The sequence below is a fragment of the Neofelis nebulosa genome, chromosome 4 (genome assembly GCF_028018385.1).
Source record: "Neofelis nebulosa isolate mNeoNeb1 chromosome 4, mNeoNeb1.pri, whole genome shotgun sequence".
NCBI classification, from domain to species: Eukaryota; Metazoa; Chordata; class Mammalia; order Carnivora; family Felidae; genus Neofelis; species Neofelis nebulosa.
In genome coordinates, this window is record NC_080785.1 from 158,280,111 (window position 1) to 158,299,295 (window position 19,185).

General features: G+C 45.6%; 2 protein-coding genes across 2 annotated transcripts; one reads left to right on the top strand and one right to left on the bottom strand.

The window, feature by feature from the left end:
* Nucleotides 1-1,686: 1,686 nt before the first annotated feature.
* On the top strand, nt 1,687-2,640 carry LOC131508481 (olfactory receptor 10H3-like). The gene has a single exon (XM_058723514.1). It carries the CDS (start codon nt 1,690-1,692, stop codon nt 2,638-2,640), a length of 951 nt encoding a protein of 316 aa, XP_058579497.1. The 5' UTR covers nt 1,687-1,689.
* An 8,853-nt stretch (nt 2,641-11,493) lies between these two features.
* Nucleotides 11,494-12,444, bottom strand: LOC131508482 (olfactory receptor 10H4-like). The gene has a single exon (XM_058723515.1). The coding sequence runs from the start codon at nt 12,442-12,444 to the stop codon at nt 11,494-11,496; it is 951 nt and encodes a 316-aa protein (XP_058579498.1).
* Nucleotides 12,445-19,185: the final 6,741 nt, after the last annotated feature.

The window sequence follows — 19,185 nt, forward strand, 5'->3', positions numbered from 1 at the left end:
TCAGATTTGCTTTGCTTCATAAAATGGCCAGTGTTCCCACCACGGACTCCTAAACGATCCATGTTTTCTCTTGGATTTGTGCTCCCACCTGTATCAAGTTTTGAATCACACTGGGGTACTTTCTGAGGTATGTAGCCAACTTGATCGATGTCTGTGGCTGCTCCAGGGTCACACTTGAAAATGACAACGATGTGTATGATGTCTATCATGGGTCTCCACACCTGCCAGGGCATTTCTCTCCTAGTTAACCCATTTTTTTAGAAGACTGGTATGGTTTTGCACTGACTTCATTTTCCAGAAGGAACTTAAGGAAACTTTTATCAAATGTACATTTGATTCACTGTAGCCGAACATGCAGGTATACTGATGATGTAATCATTACCATATTCGCTCATCCACCCAAGAGAGTGGATTGTCCTTCGTGTATTCAGATAGCCATAGACATTTTTACTAATGGTTAACATTTCTGAATCTGGAGGTATTGCTTGTGTTTGATTAGTTCCTAGATATCGTGCAACAGAAGTTTTCAAAGTGTGATATGAGGACCCTGGGGTCCCGGAGACCCTTTCTGGGGGACCATCAGGTGCTTACTTTTCCAATGAAGGTGAGGATGTATTTTCTTCATATGCTCAACTAAAACAACATGTTGCCACAGGCTGAATGAAGAAACAGAATGAGCATCAATTGGTCTCCAATCCAAATTTGTTAAAATGTTTTTTAAAGCCACTCTTCTCACTAAATGTTAATTTTGTAAATGTACTTACTTTCCTAAAAATATGTTACTTATATTGACAGTTTGACTTATATTGCAGTTTGAACAGGTTGACCTTTCTTTCTTTCTTGCCTCTCTCCCACCTTCCCTCCCTACCGCCCTTCCTTCTTCCTTCCCTCTTTCCTTCCTTCCTTCCTTCCTTCTTTTTTTTAGGGAGAAGAGAGAGAACATGTGCAAGTGGGGGTGGGTAGAGAGAGAGAGAGAGAGGATATCGTAAGCAGACTCAATGCTCAGTATTGATGCCAACATGGGGCTTGATCTCACGACTGTGAGATCATGACCTGGGCAGAAATCAAGGGTCAGACCATTAACTGACTGAACCTTCAGGTGTCCCATGAATGTATCCATACTACGTATTTTCAGACAATCTCAGTGTTAATTTCTAATATGGTGAAAACGGAGAGTTGTACTGCACCCAAACAGGAACCCATCAGAGTCTCACGTTTTCTTGAGTGTTAAGAAATCACCAGACCACAATGTTGGCGAGCCATGTCTTTATAGTTTGTGTCACCATTGGGAATGTTATCTTAGTTTTGCTTAAAGCTTATGCTTTGAATGATTACTGCTGGAGTAATTCTGTGAGAAATACCGAGTGTTGCGAGCCGATCTTGTCTTCTGCAGACTGTGCTCTCTATTGCTGTGGTACCTTATGTCTTCATTCTTTACTTTTTCTGGGTGAAGGAGCATGTCTCTTTCCTTCCCATCCGTACATACCTTCTTTCTTGTTCTTATTTATAGTACCGCTCATGACTTTCAGTTCCATGCTAAAGAACAGCAGAACCAGTGAGTATCCGGGTCACTTTCCCAATCCTAACATACTGCGTCTGTAGTCTCCCCCGGGTACATTGTTGTATAGACTCACGATTGTCATGCTGGTCACCTTCATTCCCCTTCTGATCTCACCAGATGTAGCACCCATGGCTGGTCAGAACTATAGCATGGTGACTGAGTTCATCCTCGTGGGATTCTCTAACTTCCCAAGGCATCTTCTGCCCACTTTCTTCCTGCTGTACCTGCTCATGTACCTGTTCACGCTGTTGGGGAACCTGCTCATCATGGCCACAGTCTGGAGCGAGCGCAGCCTGCACACGCCCATGTACCTCTTCCTGTGCGCCCTGTCCACCTCCGAGATTCTGTTCACCGTTGCCGTCACCCCTCGCATGCTGGTTGACATGCTCTTCACCCACCGCACCATCACCTGGGCGGCCTGTGCCACCCAGATGTTTTTCTCCTTCACATTTGGCTTCACACACTCCTTCCTGCTCATGATCATGGGCTACGACCGCTACGTGGCCATCTGCCACCCCCTGCACTACAATGTGCTCATGAGCCCCCGTGGCTGTGCCCGCCTTGTGTCCTTGTCCTCGGCTGGTGGCTCAGTCATGGGGATGATGTTGACACTGATAGTTTTTCACCTCACCTTCTGTGGGTCTAATGTGATCCACCATTTTGTCTGCCACGTGCTTTCCCTTCTAAAGTTGGCCTGTGGGAAGGAGACATCCTCCGTCACCTTGGGTGTGATCCTGGTGTGTGTCTCAGCTCTGATGGGCTGTTTATTCCTCATCGTCCTCTCCTATGTCTTCATCGTGGCCGCCATATTGCGGATCCCCTCTGCTGAGGGCAGGCACAAGACCTTCTCCACATGTGTGTCCCACCTCACGGTGGTCATTGTGCACTACGGCTTTGCCTCCATTATCTACCTCAAGCCCAAGGGCCCCCATTCTATGGACAGTAACACCCTGATGGCCACCACCTATACAGTCTTCACCCCCTTTCTCAGCCCGATCATTTTCAGCCTCAGGAATAAGGAGCTCAAGAATGCCTTAAAGAAAAACTTCCAGAGAAAATTCAGTCCCTTAAGCTCCTGAAGGCCAGTTGGTGGTGAGGAAATATGATAGCATAGCTGGGGATAATGAGGTCTGTCTCCATAGAGCTTTTGTAAGGATTCATGTATGTGAAAAGACACACATTGATAGATTATGGATACATGCTGGGTATTTGTTTTTCTCCAATTTGTTTGACCCTGTCTTCCATAGTCTGTAGTAATCATCACCTCTTGCTCTTGACCCCATGTGATGAACTCCTTCCTATATTCTGTCTATGTTGTGTTCTCTACCCTTGGGCTATTGGGGAGCATCACATGGATGTCTGGGCACTGATGCCCATGGTTCTTATTGAATGCACATGCAAGAAAGGAATTTCTCCTTCACCAACATAAGGATAAACAAAAATAGGAAAAACCAGTGCTGCCAGAATTGGGGCTTTTCTAAGCAGGAACTGTGTCCAGTATTGTATATATTATCTTTTAATTATAACAAATGCACAAAATAAGATTAACTATTTGTCTCTAAGGGAATGGTTGAACGTTAATGGTTCTTCACTGTCTTTGGAAGGAATAGATCCTAAGGAGGTTACTATGTTGATCTGAGTAGAGTGAAGAATATCAGAATCTGAAGTGAAGTGAGAGAGGGAGGGAGGGGTAGAGAGTGGGTGGAGGAAATGGTTCAGTGTTTGGGTAATAACGTAAAGTGTGTTTACAGGAAGTTGCTTTCTGACAGTTTATGGAAAGTCTTCTTCCTTTTTCCCCATATTACTTTCCATAAACATCAAGTTCTCATTGCTGTGGTTACTTGAATCTATCCGGGGTATTTGTTGGAAGGCATAGTGCTATCTGAAGATAGAACAAAGAGAGGTCAAGGGTGTAGGTACCCCTTTATGCAGAAAAGAATTGTTGGTAGAAGTCACACAACACGTGAAGGAAGGGGTCACATGCAACTTTAGGTCTGTCTGACTCCCGTGCTGGGGTTGGGAAACCATATGTCTGAGCATCTGGGGGAGGGGGGGTTTTCCATTGGTGTAAATTCTTACTTAAACTGTGGTCAGATATTTGAGTTGCAGTCAGAAGATGTTTTACAATAATAAACCTAAGGATGTCTGTCACATATGAGGGCCTGTTGTTTGCCAAATGCTGTGGGAAGGGTTTCCTATGCATTCACTCTTCTAAGCCTCAAAATAAATTACCCTTTCTCCACATTTAGATATGACCCACATATATCACTAATAACATTTTTGAAATGCAGAAAATGCAAATGTGATAGATAATCTGTCCCAGGCCACAGCGCCATGAAGGCAGGGAGCAGGAATCGAATACAATGTACATGTGTGTGCAATTGGTGAACAGGAGCCCCCCTCTCTCAGGTGTCTACAGAGAGAAGTGAGGTCATGACTAAGAGGAGAAGGCTGTCATTAGAAAGAAGAGAACCCTTTCAGGGAAGGAGGGCAGGTGCAGCCCTAGGCACACACCCCTTTCACACAGCCAGAGGGAAACACGGACTCCAGAGGAGTTCATGAGACACTTGTCTCATGAACACTGACGACGAGAGCTTGGCAAAACCGGCTATGGCAGTTTTGGGGTTCCATTCATTATTTTGCTCATTATCGGTGTTACTGACGGATGCCCCCGCCATTCCTAAGATGTGCTTCTCCAGAGCCTGTGGCTGCGTTCCCTTACCCAGCAAGAGGGAGTGTGCAGATGAGATGCAGTTAAGATCTGAGACAGGGGGATTACCCTCATCACCCAGATGGGCTGCTATACTTGCAAGTGTCCTTAGACAAGGGGGCAGGAGGGGCCAGAGACAGGGAGCAGCAGGGGATGTGACACCGGAAGGAGGAATCGGAGTAGCTGAGGCAGGAACCATGAGCCAGGGGATGCATGGTGCCCTCGAAGCTGGGAAAGCAGGAGACACATCCCTCCCCGGATCCCCTGAAGGATGCAGCCCTGCTCACACCTGGACTCACACCTGGTGACCCTGATTCGATTCTGGCCTCCAGAATAGAAGAGGATAGATGTGTGTGGTGTCAGAGCATGAGATTTATATGCTTTGTTACAGCAGCCCCAGAAACTGACTCGTGAAATGGCATCTTGACATTAAAAGTTATTGGGTTTCACTTTACAATTAGTTTCAAGCCAGATTCTTAGACCATTCTTCTTTGTGGAGAAGACCTGGGGCGTTGAGATGGCTCTCGAGAAGTGCTGAGTGTCCTTGGAATTCGGTCAACAAAGGTGAAGGAGTCCCGGTAGCCCAGCTGCAGGGTTTGCTCATTGGGGTGTGTTTTGAGGACTCACCTGACCGTGTAGCTGCAGGGGCCCCAGCACAGGGCCTGGGGTGCCGTGTGCCCTCAACCAACACTATCGGAGCAGGCGCTGGAACAGCAGGAACGGTCTCCGTGCTCGACGTGGACCAGGTGACTCAGGAGGGATGCTCACCCTCCTGTGTGATGGGGCCCCTGCGTTATAATTTTAATTACTGGTGTTTTAAGACTTAATTCTGTCACATTATTTAATACTTGAGCTATATATATATATATATATATATACACACATAGCTCAAGTGTATATACTATGTATTCTATATACATTCATGTACGTACATGTATATATATACAAAAGTTAATATATACTTATATATGTTTATTTATCCTGTACAAATACACACAAACACACATATGCTCCTATCATTACACCAACACAAAATGAAAGAAAAAGAGAAAAACATCAAACGCTGTCAGGTCATAAAGGAAATACAGGTACATTCCCAAGTATCAAAACCCAAAGCCCCAAATATCTGATCATTTGGCAATACTACTGGACTTTAATAAGAAAAGGACCCCTCAAAATTCCCATGTATTTAGAATGTAAATATTGGGTGAACCATTTGACAATGCTAAAGTAACATATTAGTCATTAATCATCTGGCTAAAAGGGAAATTAAGAGATACTTAGAAGTGAATGATAATGCAAACTTGAAATAACAACTACATGAAATGGATGGTGTCCTGGAATAGAAATAGGATATTAGTGGAGAGTCGAAAGAATTCTAGCAAGAGCTGTTGTTTGCTATACAGTGTTATATACCAGTGTTCGTGCCCTAGGTCTCAACATTGTCCTGGTTCTGGAAGATCCTGGCATTCAAAGGGGTTGGTGGGGGGAGGATGAGAGTTTTCTGTATGCTTTTTGCAGCTTTCTCATAAGTTTAAAATTAGTTAATAATAAAACATTACAAAAGAAGGTATCATTCAAAGTTGCACAAAACCTGACAACAGTCTAGGAATTACTTGAAACAAGTACACACAGGAGCTTCATGGAGAACTATGAGACCTCTAACAGACAGGAAACATGACAGATGACCTAACAAAACGGATGAAAGCAAAAGACAATATCCGAAAGATGTTCATTCTTCCCCAAATTTAATCTATACATTCAATGTAATCCTCTCAAAAACATCCAGTTGGACTCTTGAGAAAGAGGATAAACGTATTGCAAAATGTTTGTCAAAAATAAGGACCCATGAATAACTGAGTCCATCTGGAAATGAAGAATGACAGGAGGTGGGGGGAGACTGCACTCTGTAGACACGCGACAGCATCTTGGAAACAAAGCAGTGTGGGATCAGTGCAAGGACAGACAGTGACCAGTGGTTCTGGAATCAGAGCTCGGAGACAGAGCCATTCATGTATGGTTAAGGTCACACCACAAATCATTTGGAAAAAAGGCGAATTGTTTAGGGGATGCTGTTGAGGAAAGTATCTCTCTCTACAAACAAAAACCACAACTAGACTCCCGATACCCCACCGAAAAGAGAATCAAGATAGACTGAAAACGTAATTGTGAAAGATAAAAACATAGCTAATGACAGCAAGTGTAATAGGATCTTTGTGCTCCAAGAACAGGAAACACATTCCCTAAAAAGAAAAAAGAGCACAAACCTTCAGTAAAAAAGATCAATTCTTTTACATCGAAATTCTGAATCCTTTTAACAAAGAGCATCGTGGATAAAGGTTACAGATGACAGAGAACAGAGAGCTACTTGCTGTATAAATTCCTGAGCTCTGCCGTTTAACAACACGATAGTGCACAATTAAACACTTGTTAAGAACATAGACGCCAATATTGTATTCTCATCATCAAACTCGCGAAGAGACGAGATCTTATTTATCCCCAACACTAAAACAGACATGATGATCACATGACCCGATAGACATGCTAGCTATTAGCGCAATGGCGATCGCATTATAATGATTAAACGTACCAACTCAACACACTGTACACCTTAAATTCACACAAGTTTATTTGTCAACTATATTTCAATAAAAAAGAACTTGTTAAGAGGGTAGATGTCCTTTAAAGTTACTAACTCACACACACACACACACACAGAAGGGGGGACATAAGGAATCTTCGGAGGCGGTAGATAACATTTATTACCTTGGTTGTGCGGCTGGTATCACAATTGTAGGCGTATGTCCAAAGTCATCAAAATGTACCCATTAAATATACGCAGCTCTTTGTATATCATGTATACCTCGATCAAGCTGAAAAAAATCCACTGACAAGAGAGTAATATCTAGAATCTACAGTGAGAAAAAAGAGAAATGAGGAAACCAATGAGAAAAAGGACAGGCATCATGATAGAAAGTGGGCAAGAGGGGGGCACAGGTGATCTGCAGCTGAGGAAACGCACTAGGCCAGCAGCAAACAAGGACATGAGTGGCTCATTAGCAAGGAGAGGAATTCGGTTTACAACAGCAACACTCAGGACGCCTGAGTGGCTCAGTAGGGTAAGCGTCTTTGTCTTGGTTTCAGCTCAGGTCGTGATCTCATGGTCCGTGAGTTCGAGCCCCGCATTGGGCTCTGCTCTGATGGTGTGGAGGCCGTTTGGGATTCTCTGCCCCTCCCCTGGTCATGCTCGCTCTGTCTGTCTGTCTGTCTGTCTCTCAATAAATGAATAAGCATTAAAAAAATAATAAAACAGCATCAATCTGTGAACACAGTGGGTACAGGCTCCCCATCTGCTTGCTGGAGCGGCAAGACTTAGAAATCTGGATCCGCCCTGTGTTGGCCCAGATGTGAGATGAGTAGACTGAAGACATCCTCACTTGGTGGTTCACGGCCAGATTAAGGGGACACTTACCCAAGGTCCCACAAACACTTCTAGATCTCCATCTGAAACACAGCTCAGCGAGGGGACGTGGTCAAGCCATTCATGGCAGCCTTGTCTGTGATGGCAGACAGTCAGGGGCAGTCAGAGACACCCCCACCCTCACCTGGGGGCAGGGCCAAGTAACATGTGTTGGGCGTGAGCCACGAAGCTCTACACGGCATATAGAAAAAACAAACCTGACAGCCACAGAGCACAGGGGATGGCTCTGAAGCCGCAGCTCTGGTGAAAAATTGGAAAAGAGGTACACACAGGTATGCGTATTTATATCTGCATCACTGACACATGCATCTCGATGATACATACTAATATATCCGTGATACACAATCTGTCATTTACATATATCACTGAGATTTGATGACAAGGCTTCAAATACTTACCTTGGGGCAGGGCTCACCCCCATATCACAGCACTGCCTCTGCCCCCTCACCCAGCCCCCAGAAGGTTGTCACCAAGTGTTATCTCAGAGCCAAGTCAGCCAATGCTTGGAGGACCCAGGACCCCACCTGGAAAGTGGATGATTGGGCTGGGTGTCAGGATGGGGTCTCTCTCTCATGCAGGAAAGAAGCATTTGGGGGCAGCAGGGGCCTGGGCGGCCCAGCAATCCCGGGGCACCAGACTCAGCTCCTCCTGGACCTCATCCCTCAGCCACCATCTCTGGCCCCCACTGCCGGCCTCTGTGTGCCATGGTCTAGCCCTGGCTCTGGCCTCACGCCCCGTCTGCTGGTGCACTGTGCCCGCTGACCTCCCCTCTCGACTCCACCCTCCTCTGGCTGCCAGACTCCAGCTCCTGACACAGACACACCTTGTGGAGTCATGTCAACCTGGGGTCCAGGGCAATCTCTGCTCTGCAGGCGAGTGCCCCCTACCCACCTCCTATCCCCACCCCCTTGCGGAGCCCACCCCTTCCTCTCTCTCACAATGTGTGCCTTGGATGCCCTGGTTGCTGCTGCACTGGGGCCAGAAGTGAGCGGGGCAAGAGTGTTACCTCTGAGGGCGCCCTCCCCTGAGGCAGATCCCGGGGACCTGGCCCCAGAGCACTGGAAGCTGGATGCGAACTCCTCCATGTCCAAAGAAGGTGGCTGAGGCCCTGAGAATGCCCTTCCTTTCTCTCTCTCCTTCCTCCCTCCCTCCCTCCCTCCCACTCCCTCTCTTCTTCCCCTCTAGTCATTCCTCCCTTCTCTCATCCACTCTACTTCCTTCATCCATTCATCACATCCACTCTGATCTCTAGCTAAGGGACCCACTCTGAATCTCGGGACCTGAAAATAACACTGATGTAACCTGGCACTAAAAAAGCCCTCAGTGTGGGGACAGGAAGAGCTGGATGCAGACATATCACATTTTATAAAATGGAACAACACAATTATGACATACTATAATATGTAATATACTGTGGTTGCACCAGAACAATATTTATTCAGTAAGTTGAGTGTTGTAGTCAAATAACAAATATTTAATAAACTTCTACTATGTGCCAAATGGGCTTTTCCTTTTGATACTGATTTCAAAGCTTTTTGTTCGGTTTTAAAAATCAGTGCCTCAAAGGAAAGGCATTATAATTTGTGAACTAAATTATACATCTTGCATTTAATTCGCTTAGTAGCTGAAAGACTACTGTTTCAGGACCAAGGGAAAACGTCATATATGTGATGAGATGGTACATTAAAAAAATAGCAAGAAGTTATTCAAAACATGAATTTAAAACATACGCTAACATTATTACATGTTATATGTGTTATATATGTTATATACACCTATGTACATATACACATCTGTATGTATACACATCCATCCTAGTGGTTCTGTTTCTCTGGGGAATCCTGAATAATACAAAAAAAAAAAAACCTTAAAAAAGAAAAACAGGTCTGGTAAAAGTGTCACCTTTCTGTCTGAAGAGATGAGTTTGAGATCTACCAATCAATTCCTGGTGGTTTCCCCTTTGTGTAAGTACTTAATCTGCCATTTCATTCCCTGCAACTCAGCTGATTTTGTAATGAAACCCCAAAACATTTAATGTCAGGATGCCATTTCAGGAGTCAGTTTCTGGGGCTGCTGTAACAAAGCATATAAATCTTCTGCCCTGAAACTACAACACCCTCCTCCTCATCTGAACACCCTCTCTTGATGGGTCAGGGAACACAGCCGCAGACTCTGGAGAAGCACACCTTAGGAATGGTGGGGGCATCCGTCAGTAACACCGATAATGAGCAAAATAATGAATGGAACCCCAAAACTGCTGTAGCCAGTTTTGCCAAGCTCTCGTGGTCAGTGTTCATGAGACAAAGTGTCTCATGAACTCCTCTGGAGTCCGTGTTTCCCTCTGGCTGTGTGAAAGGGGTGTGTGCCTAGGGCTGCACCTGCCCTCTTTCCCTGAAAGGGGTCTCTTTCTTCTAATGACAGCCTTCGCCTCCCGGTCACGACCTCACTTCTCTTTGTAGACACCTGAGAGAGCCGGGTTCCTGTTCACCAATTGCACACACATGCACATTGTAATCGATTCCTGCTTCCCGCCTTCACGGTGCTGTGGCCCAAGACAAATTATCTATCACATTTGCATTTTATGCATTTCAAAAATGTGAATAGTAATAGATGTGGGTCATATCTAAATGCAGAGAAAGAATAATTTATTTTGAGACTTAGAAGAGTAAACGCATAGGAAACCCTTCCCACAGCATTTGGCAGACAGCAGGCATTCATATGTGACAGCCATCATAGGTTTATTATTATAAAACACCTTCTGCCTGCCACTCCAATATCTGGCCACAGCTTTGAGTAAGAATTTATACCAATGGAAGACCCCCTCCTGGGTGCTCAGACACATGGTTTCCCAAACCCTTGGCATAAAGGGGGTGCTCACATCCTTGACCTCTCTTTGTCCCATCCTGAGATAGCACTGTGCCCTCTAGCACATCCTACAGATAGATTCAAGTAAACAGAGGAATAAGAAATCTATGTTTTATTGCAAGTAATATGGGAAAAAAGGGGAAAAGATTTCCTTAAGATGTCAGAGAGCAACACCTTTTTAACAATCTGTATGTTCTTCCTCAAGCACTGAATCTTCTCCGCTTTCTCTCTCTGTCACTCTGGCTCTCAAACTCTCTTTCTCCACTTTGCATTCTGACATTCTTCACTCAACTCATCTCAACATTAGGAATCATTTAGGGTCTATCACCTCCAAAGAAGATGGGAACTATAAACATGGAACCATCTCCTTAGAATAAAATAGTGAATGCTCTTTTGTGCATTTGCTATAATTAAAAGATAGTACTTACACAACACTGGACACAGTGCCTGATAACTAAAACCCCAGTGCTGGTGGCATTTATTATTATGCTTACTTTTGTTTATTCCTATGGTGAGGGAAGTTTGAGAAAGTCCTCCCTTGCTTGTCTATTCGAGAAGAACCCTGTGCATCAGGGCCAAGACACATCCGTGTGATGCTCTCCACTGGCCCATAGAGAGCTAACACATTCTTAGACAGAGGTAATGGGAAGGAGTTCATTGCATGGGATCAAGAAGAAGAGATATTGATTACTAGGGGTCTATGCACGAGGGAGGTAAAAAAAAATTGGGAAAAACTAATACCTATCCTGCTCCAAAACCCTATGCATCCAACAATACCTAACAAGTATTTCCATGTACTGAATTCCTACAACTGTCCCCTGGAGACAATCATTATTCCCAGCCCTTCAATCACATTCCTCACCACCCAACTGGCCATCAGGAGCTTAGAGGAATGAGTTTTCTCTGGATGCTTTTCTTTATAGTGTTCTTGAGCTCCTTATTCCTGAGGCTGAAAATGATTGGGCTGAGAAAGGGGGTGAAGACTGTATAGGTGGTGGCCATCAGGGTGTTACTGTCCATAGAATGGGGGCCCTTGGGCTTGAGGTAGATAATGGAGGCAAAGCCGTAGTGCACAATGACCACAGTGAGGTGGGACACACACGTGGAGAAAGTCTTGTGCCTGCCTTCAGCAGAGGGGATCCGCAATATGGCGGCCACGATGAAGACATAGGAGAGGACGATGAGGAATAAACAGCCCATCAGAGCTGAGACACACACCAGGATCACAGCCAAGGTGACAGAGGAATTCTCATTCCCACAGGCCAACTTTAGAAGGGAAAACACATGGCAGAAAAAATGGCGGATCATGTTAGATCCACAGAAGGTGAGGTGAAAAACTATCAGGGTCACCATCATCCCCATGACTGAGCCACCAGCCCAGGTCCAGGACACAAGGCGGGCACAGCCACGGTTGCTCATGAGCACATTGTAGCGCAGGGGGTGGCAGATGGCCACGTAGCGGTCGTAGCCCATGATCATGAGCAGGAAGGAGTGGGTGAAGCCGAATGTGAAGGAGAAAAACATCTGGGTGGCACAGGCCGCCCAGGTGATGGTGTGGTGGGTGGAGAGCATGTCAACCAGCATGCGAGGGGTGATGGCAACGGTGAACAGAATCTCGGAGGTGGACAAGGCGCACAGGAAGAGGTACATGGGCGTGTGCAGGCTGTGCTCACTCCAGACTGTGGTCATGATGAGCAGGTTCCCCAGCAGCGTGAACAGGTACATGAGCAGGTACAGCAGGAAGAAGGCGGGCAGGAGATGCTGTGGGAAGGTGGAGAAGCCCACGAGGATGAACTCAGTCATCATGCTATAGTTCTGACCAGCCATGGGTGGTGCATCTGGTGAGATCAGAAGAAAGGGAATGAAGGTGCGTAATTTATCCCGTGAATAACAAAGATGATTCAGTGTCTAAAAACCTATCATGTGATCAGTCACAGGAATAAACTAAAATAAATATCATATAATTATATGAATTCAAGCTGCAATCCTGGATTGCTAAAATTCCATTACTATTTATGGTTTAAAAATTAATACATAATTGTCATAAAGTATTGCACCATTTTAGATATACAGCATAATGGTGATAGATGTATATACCTTAAAAATCTTTTTAAAAGCTTCTTCTCAACATGAAGTCAACGGGGACTTTCTTAGCTTGCTGGGAATATACAGCACAAAACTAGCAAATAGTACACGAAGTGGGAGAAATAGGTGTATTATTTTAGCATCAGGAAGAAGCCAAGGTTACTCACTGCCTCTGCCGTTCATTAGATGGGAAGTGAAGCTGGCGGTGATGCTTGAGAAAAAGTAAAGAAGGAATATCAGGATTGGAAGGGAATAGACGTGATCATCTACCTAGAAAGGTAAAGGAATGAAGACAACTATTTAGAACAAAGACAGACACACACTGCAGAAGATGAGGTCAACTTCCCAAATTCAGTATTTCCTGTAGAATTATACCCGTAATAATCATGCAAATCCTCCAAAACCTAAACATAGAACTACCCTACATTCCAGCAACTGCACTACTAGGTATTTATCCAATGGATACAAAAATAAAGATTTGAAGGGGCACATGCAGCATTATCAACAAAGCTAAGCTACGGAGAGAGCCCAAATGTCCATCGATTGATGGATGGATAAAGAAGATGTGGTGTTGTGTGTATGTATACACGTACATATACACACACACTGGAATAACACTCAACGATCAAAAAGAATGAAACTTTGTCATTTGCAATGACATGGATGGAGCTAAAGTGTATTATGCTAAGTGAAATAAGTCAATCAGAGAAAGACAAATGTCATATGAATTTCACTTGTATGTGGAATTTCAGAAACAAAACAGATGAACATATGGGAAGGGGGGAAGAGAAGAAAGGGAAACAAACCACAAGAGATTTTTTTTTTTATGTTTACTTGTTTTTGAGAGAGAGAGACAGAGTGTGAGTGGAAGAGGGACAGAGAGAGAGAGGGAGACACAGAATCTGAAGCAGGCTCCGGGCTATCAGCATAGAGTCTGATGTGGGGCTCAAATTCATGAACTGTGAGATCATGACCTGAGCCAAAGTCAGATGCTTAACCAACTGAGCCACCCAGGCGCCCCAAGAGATTCTTTTTTTTTTTTAATTTTTGTAATGTTTATTTATTTTTGACAGAGAGTGAGAGAGAGACAGAGCATGAGCAGGGGAGGGGCAGAGAGAGAGGGAGACACAGAATCTGAAGCAGGCTCCAGGCTCTGAGCTGTCAGCACAGAGCCCGATGTGGGGGCTCAAATTCACTGACTGTGAGATCATGACCTGAGCCAAAGTCAGACACTCAACTGCCACCCAGGCACCCCGGTGCCCCAAGAGATTCTTAACCATAAAGAACAAACTGAGGGTTGACGGAGGGAGGCAAGTGGGAGATGGGCTAGATAGGTGATGAGGATTAAGGAGGGCACTTGCTGTGATGAGCACTGTGTGTTGTATGTAAGTGATGGATCTTTGAATTCTACTTCTGAAGCCAGATCAGATAATGATCTCATGGTTCATGGGTTCGAGCCCCAGGGCTGACAGCACAGAACCTGCTTGGGATTCTCTCTCCCTCTCTCTCTGCCGTTTCCCCACTCGTGCTCACTCTCTCTTAAAATAAAAAATAAAATAAAATAAAATAAAAGATAGAATTCATGGAAAAAGTAAGATAACATCACCAATAGTGACACAAACTATAAGGAGACAGCTCTCAAATGTTTTGGTCGCAGGATCTGTTTACGCTAAATAACTATTGAGTCCCCTAGAGGGCTTTTCTTTAACTGAGTTAGAACTCTCCATTCTTACAGTATTTGTAATTAAAACTAAGATTTTTTTTATTTTTTAATTTTTTTAATGTTTATTTATCAGAGAGAGAGAAACAGAGAGAGCAGGGAAGGGGCAGAGAGAGAGGGAGACACAGAATCCGAAACAGGGTCCAGGCTCTGAGCTGTCAACACAGAAACCAGCTCAGGGCTTGAACCCACAAACTGTGAGATCATGACCTGAGCCAAAGTCGGACGCCAACCAACTGAGTTACCAAGGCGCCCCAATCCTACGACTTTTGAAAAATATTGAGTTCCTTACACATTTAAAAGAACAATGATCAATCTTTGATTCAACCTAAAGGAACAATCGGTATCATGTTAATGTAACTAACTTTTTAGGAAAGTAACCACATTTAAAAAACTCACTTAGTGAGAATTGTGGCTTTCTTTTACACTTTAGCAAAATTTTCCAGTGCTGGCTGGATGGCATACAAGGTGATGCTGGTATCTGCTTTTTCATCCCGCCTGTGGCAACATGTTGTTCTAGTTGAAGCACATGACAAAAACACATCCTCGTGTTCACTAGAAGAGTGAGGACCTATTGGTCCCCCAGAAGGGGTCTCTGGGACCCCAGTGTCCTCAGATTACTCTTTGATATCCTTTGTTTTTTTTTTTAATTTTTTTAACGTTTATTTATTTTTGAGACTGAGAGAGACAGAGCATGAACAGGGGAGGAGCAGAGAGAGAGGGAGACACAGAATCTGAAACAGGCTCCAGGCTCTGAGCGGTCAGCACAGAGCCCGACGCGGGGCTCAAACTCACGGACCGGGAGATCGTGACCTGAGCAGAAGTCGGATGCTTAACCGACCAAGCCACCCAGGCGCCCCTGATATCCTTTGTTTTAAAATATCTAGGAATTGGGCGCCCGGGTGGCTCAGTCAGTTGGGCGTCCAACGTCAGCTCAGGTCATGATCTCACAGTTCGTGGGTTCCAGCACCGTGTCAGGCTCTGTGCTGACAGCTTAGGGCCTGGAGCCTGCTTCAGATTCTGAGTCTCCCTCTCTCTCTGTTTCTCCTCCACTCGCTCTCTGTCTCTCCCTCGAAAGTGAATAAACATTGAGAAACATTAAAAAAAAATATCTAGGAATTAACCAAACACACCTCCGAGGACAGAAGATGGTCTGGCTATGTGGAAAACTGGAAATCAATATGTACTCTCAGATGGGATGAACCAATATAGCAGTCATGTTGGTTCCTCCCCAAATTATACTCAGTGCAGCTGCATTTACAACTGAAGAAGTTAAATTTAATAACTATGCTAAACCCACTTCTGAGAAATAAAGCTAGTAAAAAACTGTACAGGTCTTCTTAAAATGGAGCACACAAGAGAGACAGAGAGATGTCTCTCCCAGAGTTGAGACTCACTACCAAATCAGAATCATTTTTAAAAATGCGACCCTGGGGGCGCCTGGGTGGCTCAGTCGGTTGAGCATCCGACTTCGGCTTAGGTCGTGGTCTCGCAGTTTGTGGGTTCAAGCCCTGCATTGGGCTCTGGGCTGACAAACAGCTCAGAGCCTGGAGCCTGCTTCAGATTCTGTGTCTCTCTCTCACCCTCCCCTGCTCATGCTCTGCCTCCCTCTGTCTCTCAGAACTAAATTAATGTTAAAAAAAATTTTTTAAATGCGACCCTGGAGCAAACATGGATGATAGATGATATGTGTGACACCTGTGTCGTGCTGATTGGATATCTCACAAAACATCCTGCACCATTCCAAACCCAAAATGGGATAAAGGTGGGAGCACAAATCAAATGGAAATAATGGATTGTTTACAGGTTTGTGGTGAGAAACTGGTCATTCTATGAAGCAGTATAAATCTTTTTAAATTTTTTGTTTTGATGTTTATTTCTTTTAGAGACGGAGAGACAGAGTACAAGTGGGGGAGGAGCAGAGAGAGCCAGAGACAGAATCCGAAGCAGGTTGCAGGCTCCCAGCCCTCAGCACAGAGCCCGACGTGGGCTCAAACTCACAAACCGTGAGATCATGACCTGAGGTGAAGTCGGACACCCAACCAACTGAGCCACCCAGGTGCCCCAGAAGCAGTATAAATCTGAATTCCTGTCTAAGATTCCACACAAAGGTGGAATCCAAATGGATTTCACATGTAGAATGAAGTATAAAGTCAGTAGGAGAAGGATTCAGGAGAATGACTTTGTGATCTATAAGTGAAGGAGGAGTTTGTAACCAAACATCAAAAGCACACATGTTGAGGTGATTTTAGAAAGACATGAAATGTGTCTATGGCATGCTTAATCGGTAAAGGAGCATTTGAATTTCAGAAGCATATCTTCTGTGAGTGCTGACGCCATTTCATTAAATTCATTTAACTGCTTAGAGAAAGAAACACATGAAAACTTCCAGGACATCCTGGAATATCCAGGATACATGAACAGGCAGATGGAAAATTGGGAAAGGAGCCTTTGCATTTTCCAAAATTGATGAGGGAATACTGTCTAGAGTAAATAAGAAACGAGTCACATTAAGAAGTACAGACTCCATACAGAAACGAGTCCAGGACATGAGCAGAGAACCTACAGAAGGGGTTACACAGGCAAGTGAACAGATGGTTTCAAGACAAGGAAAGGGAAGGGGAAAATGACCCTGAGATTTCCCTGTACACCTATTCATTTCCCCAGATTAGGAAGTGCCCAGTGCCCACAGCTATACGGGGAGGGAGCCATCCCGCGGCCTGCGGGTGAGACCGAGAATGGAGAAGTGCAACCTTCACGTGCACCTGAACCTCTATCTCCATGGCGCACACCTACCTGGACGGAGCATGTGGGATGAAGCCCCGCTTGTAGTGCGGGAATGCACAAGCCTGCTTGGGAACTGTAACTGGGAAGGGGGCAGGTCCCACGGGCCGGATGCAAACCCTGGAGCCCCAGCCAGGAGTTCCATGCACACACAGCAGCATAAAGCCGTAAAATGACACCGAGTGAATGAGGCAAAAGGCAGCTCAACTCTCCAGCATAATTGCATTTGGGCGCATTAAAAACAGAGCACCTGACACTATTCTGTGGGATGCTGGAACGCTGTATACACGCCACTGTCCACTGCTCCAAACCCACAGGCTGCAACACAGACAGTGAGCCCTAGTGTAAATGTGGGCGGAGTTACTATAACGTGTCCTGATTGGTTCACCAGTGGAACAAACACCCCACACTAATACCAGATTGTATGATGTTTAGCAGCATCCCTGGCCTCAACCCTCCAGATGCCGGTAGCATCCCTCCCTCCCCATGAGCTGTGACAACAAAAGGGCCTCCGGGCATGTGCAAATATTTCAGGGGGACAGGATCAGTCCCAATCAACAATAGTGACCTAGAAGCTGCCAAGGTCACTAGGCTGAGTGAGGAACCCAGGACCCAGCAGGGGCAACCCGAGAAAAGTCCCACCAGCTCCCAAGGCTAAGAGCCTGTCTTACCACCTTTCTCCCCAGTCCTGTTCCACCCCCAACCGGGGCTTGCTCCCCACAACTGCCTAAATATTGCCACGTACCCTGTCCCTCCTGGTCCCCCTCGTGCTGGGCTGCCTCTTCCAGGAAGCAGCCAGCAGGGGAGGACAGAAGACGCTCTCTTGGGTTATTCTGTCAGCAGCACACAGGGGCAGGTGTGGGGCCAGACCTCTGGGCTCCTGGAACTGATGCTGTGTGCTTTATCCCTGCTGCAACTTCCCATCCTGCTGCTCCCCAGGGCCTCCCTGGGACACCAATCTGGAAGGCTGTCCTCAGGGTCTGGAGAGGCCAAGAGGATCATCAGAGGGCCTCTGGGACCTGCAACCTCTACTCCTTCCTCCAACTCCCCAACACAACCAAGACTCCCTGCTGTCTCTGGTGCCCAGAGAGCCCCAGTCCCTACTGAGGACTAGGAGCTCCCAGTCTTGGGGGAAACAGGGCTGGAGTAGATGCCCTCAATCCCTTAGGGTCAGGGCAGGGACAGGAGGAAGGCAGGAGCTGGAGCAGCCCAGAGTGGAAATCCACTGGGAATCCAGTGGGAATCCAGGGCTCTGCCCTGGGGTCAAGGCAGCTGGAGGGCTTCCCACAATAAGGGTAATTTAGAGCTGGGTCATAGGGAGCGATTTCTCCTTGTCAATAGAAGTGTTCAATGTCTCCTGGACACACTGGATTGCCCCACCTCGCCTCATGGTCAAGTTCGACCCTATCCCTGTCGTCCTGGTGATCCGAGCCTGAGGGTCCACATCAACATAAGCCTCTCTGTGATATAACCAAGCAAATATTTGGTCTCCTATGTTGTCCTTGTTCATTGACCACCGAGGAGAGTCTTGTATGCTCACAAGGTGACTGGTAGCTGTGGGTTTAACATTACATCACATCTTCTGCCTCCAACTCAAACATCTGGCCTCACCTTTGAGTAGTAGTTTAGATCCACAGAAAGCCCCCTTCCTGGGTCCTCAGACCTATGGTTTCCCAATCCCCAGCATGGGAGTCAGACAGACCTCAATCTCCGTGTGACCCTTTCCTTCACATGCTGTGTGACCTCCACCAACGGTTCTCATCTGCATAAAGGGGGTACCCATACCCTTGACCTCTCTTTGTGCATCTTGAGATAGCACTGTGCCTACAACAAATCCCCCAAATAGATTCTTCCAAACTCAGGAATGAGAAATTGATGCTTATGGAAAGTAATGTGGGGAAAAAGGGAAAAGACTTCCCATAAGCTGTCAGAAAGCAAAACCCTTTTAATATGCCTTATGTTCTTATCCAAGCACTGCT

Bases quoted from the DNA above. Each gene is read 5' to 3' on its own strand.
- LOC131508482 (XM_058723515.1), bottom strand. From the start codon at position 12,444: ATGGCTGGTCAGAACTATAGCATGATGACTGAGTTCATCCTCGTGGGC.
- LOC131508481 (XM_058723514.1), top strand. From the start codon at position 1,690: ATGGCTGGTCAGAACTATAGCATGGTGACTGAGTTCATCCTCGTGGGA.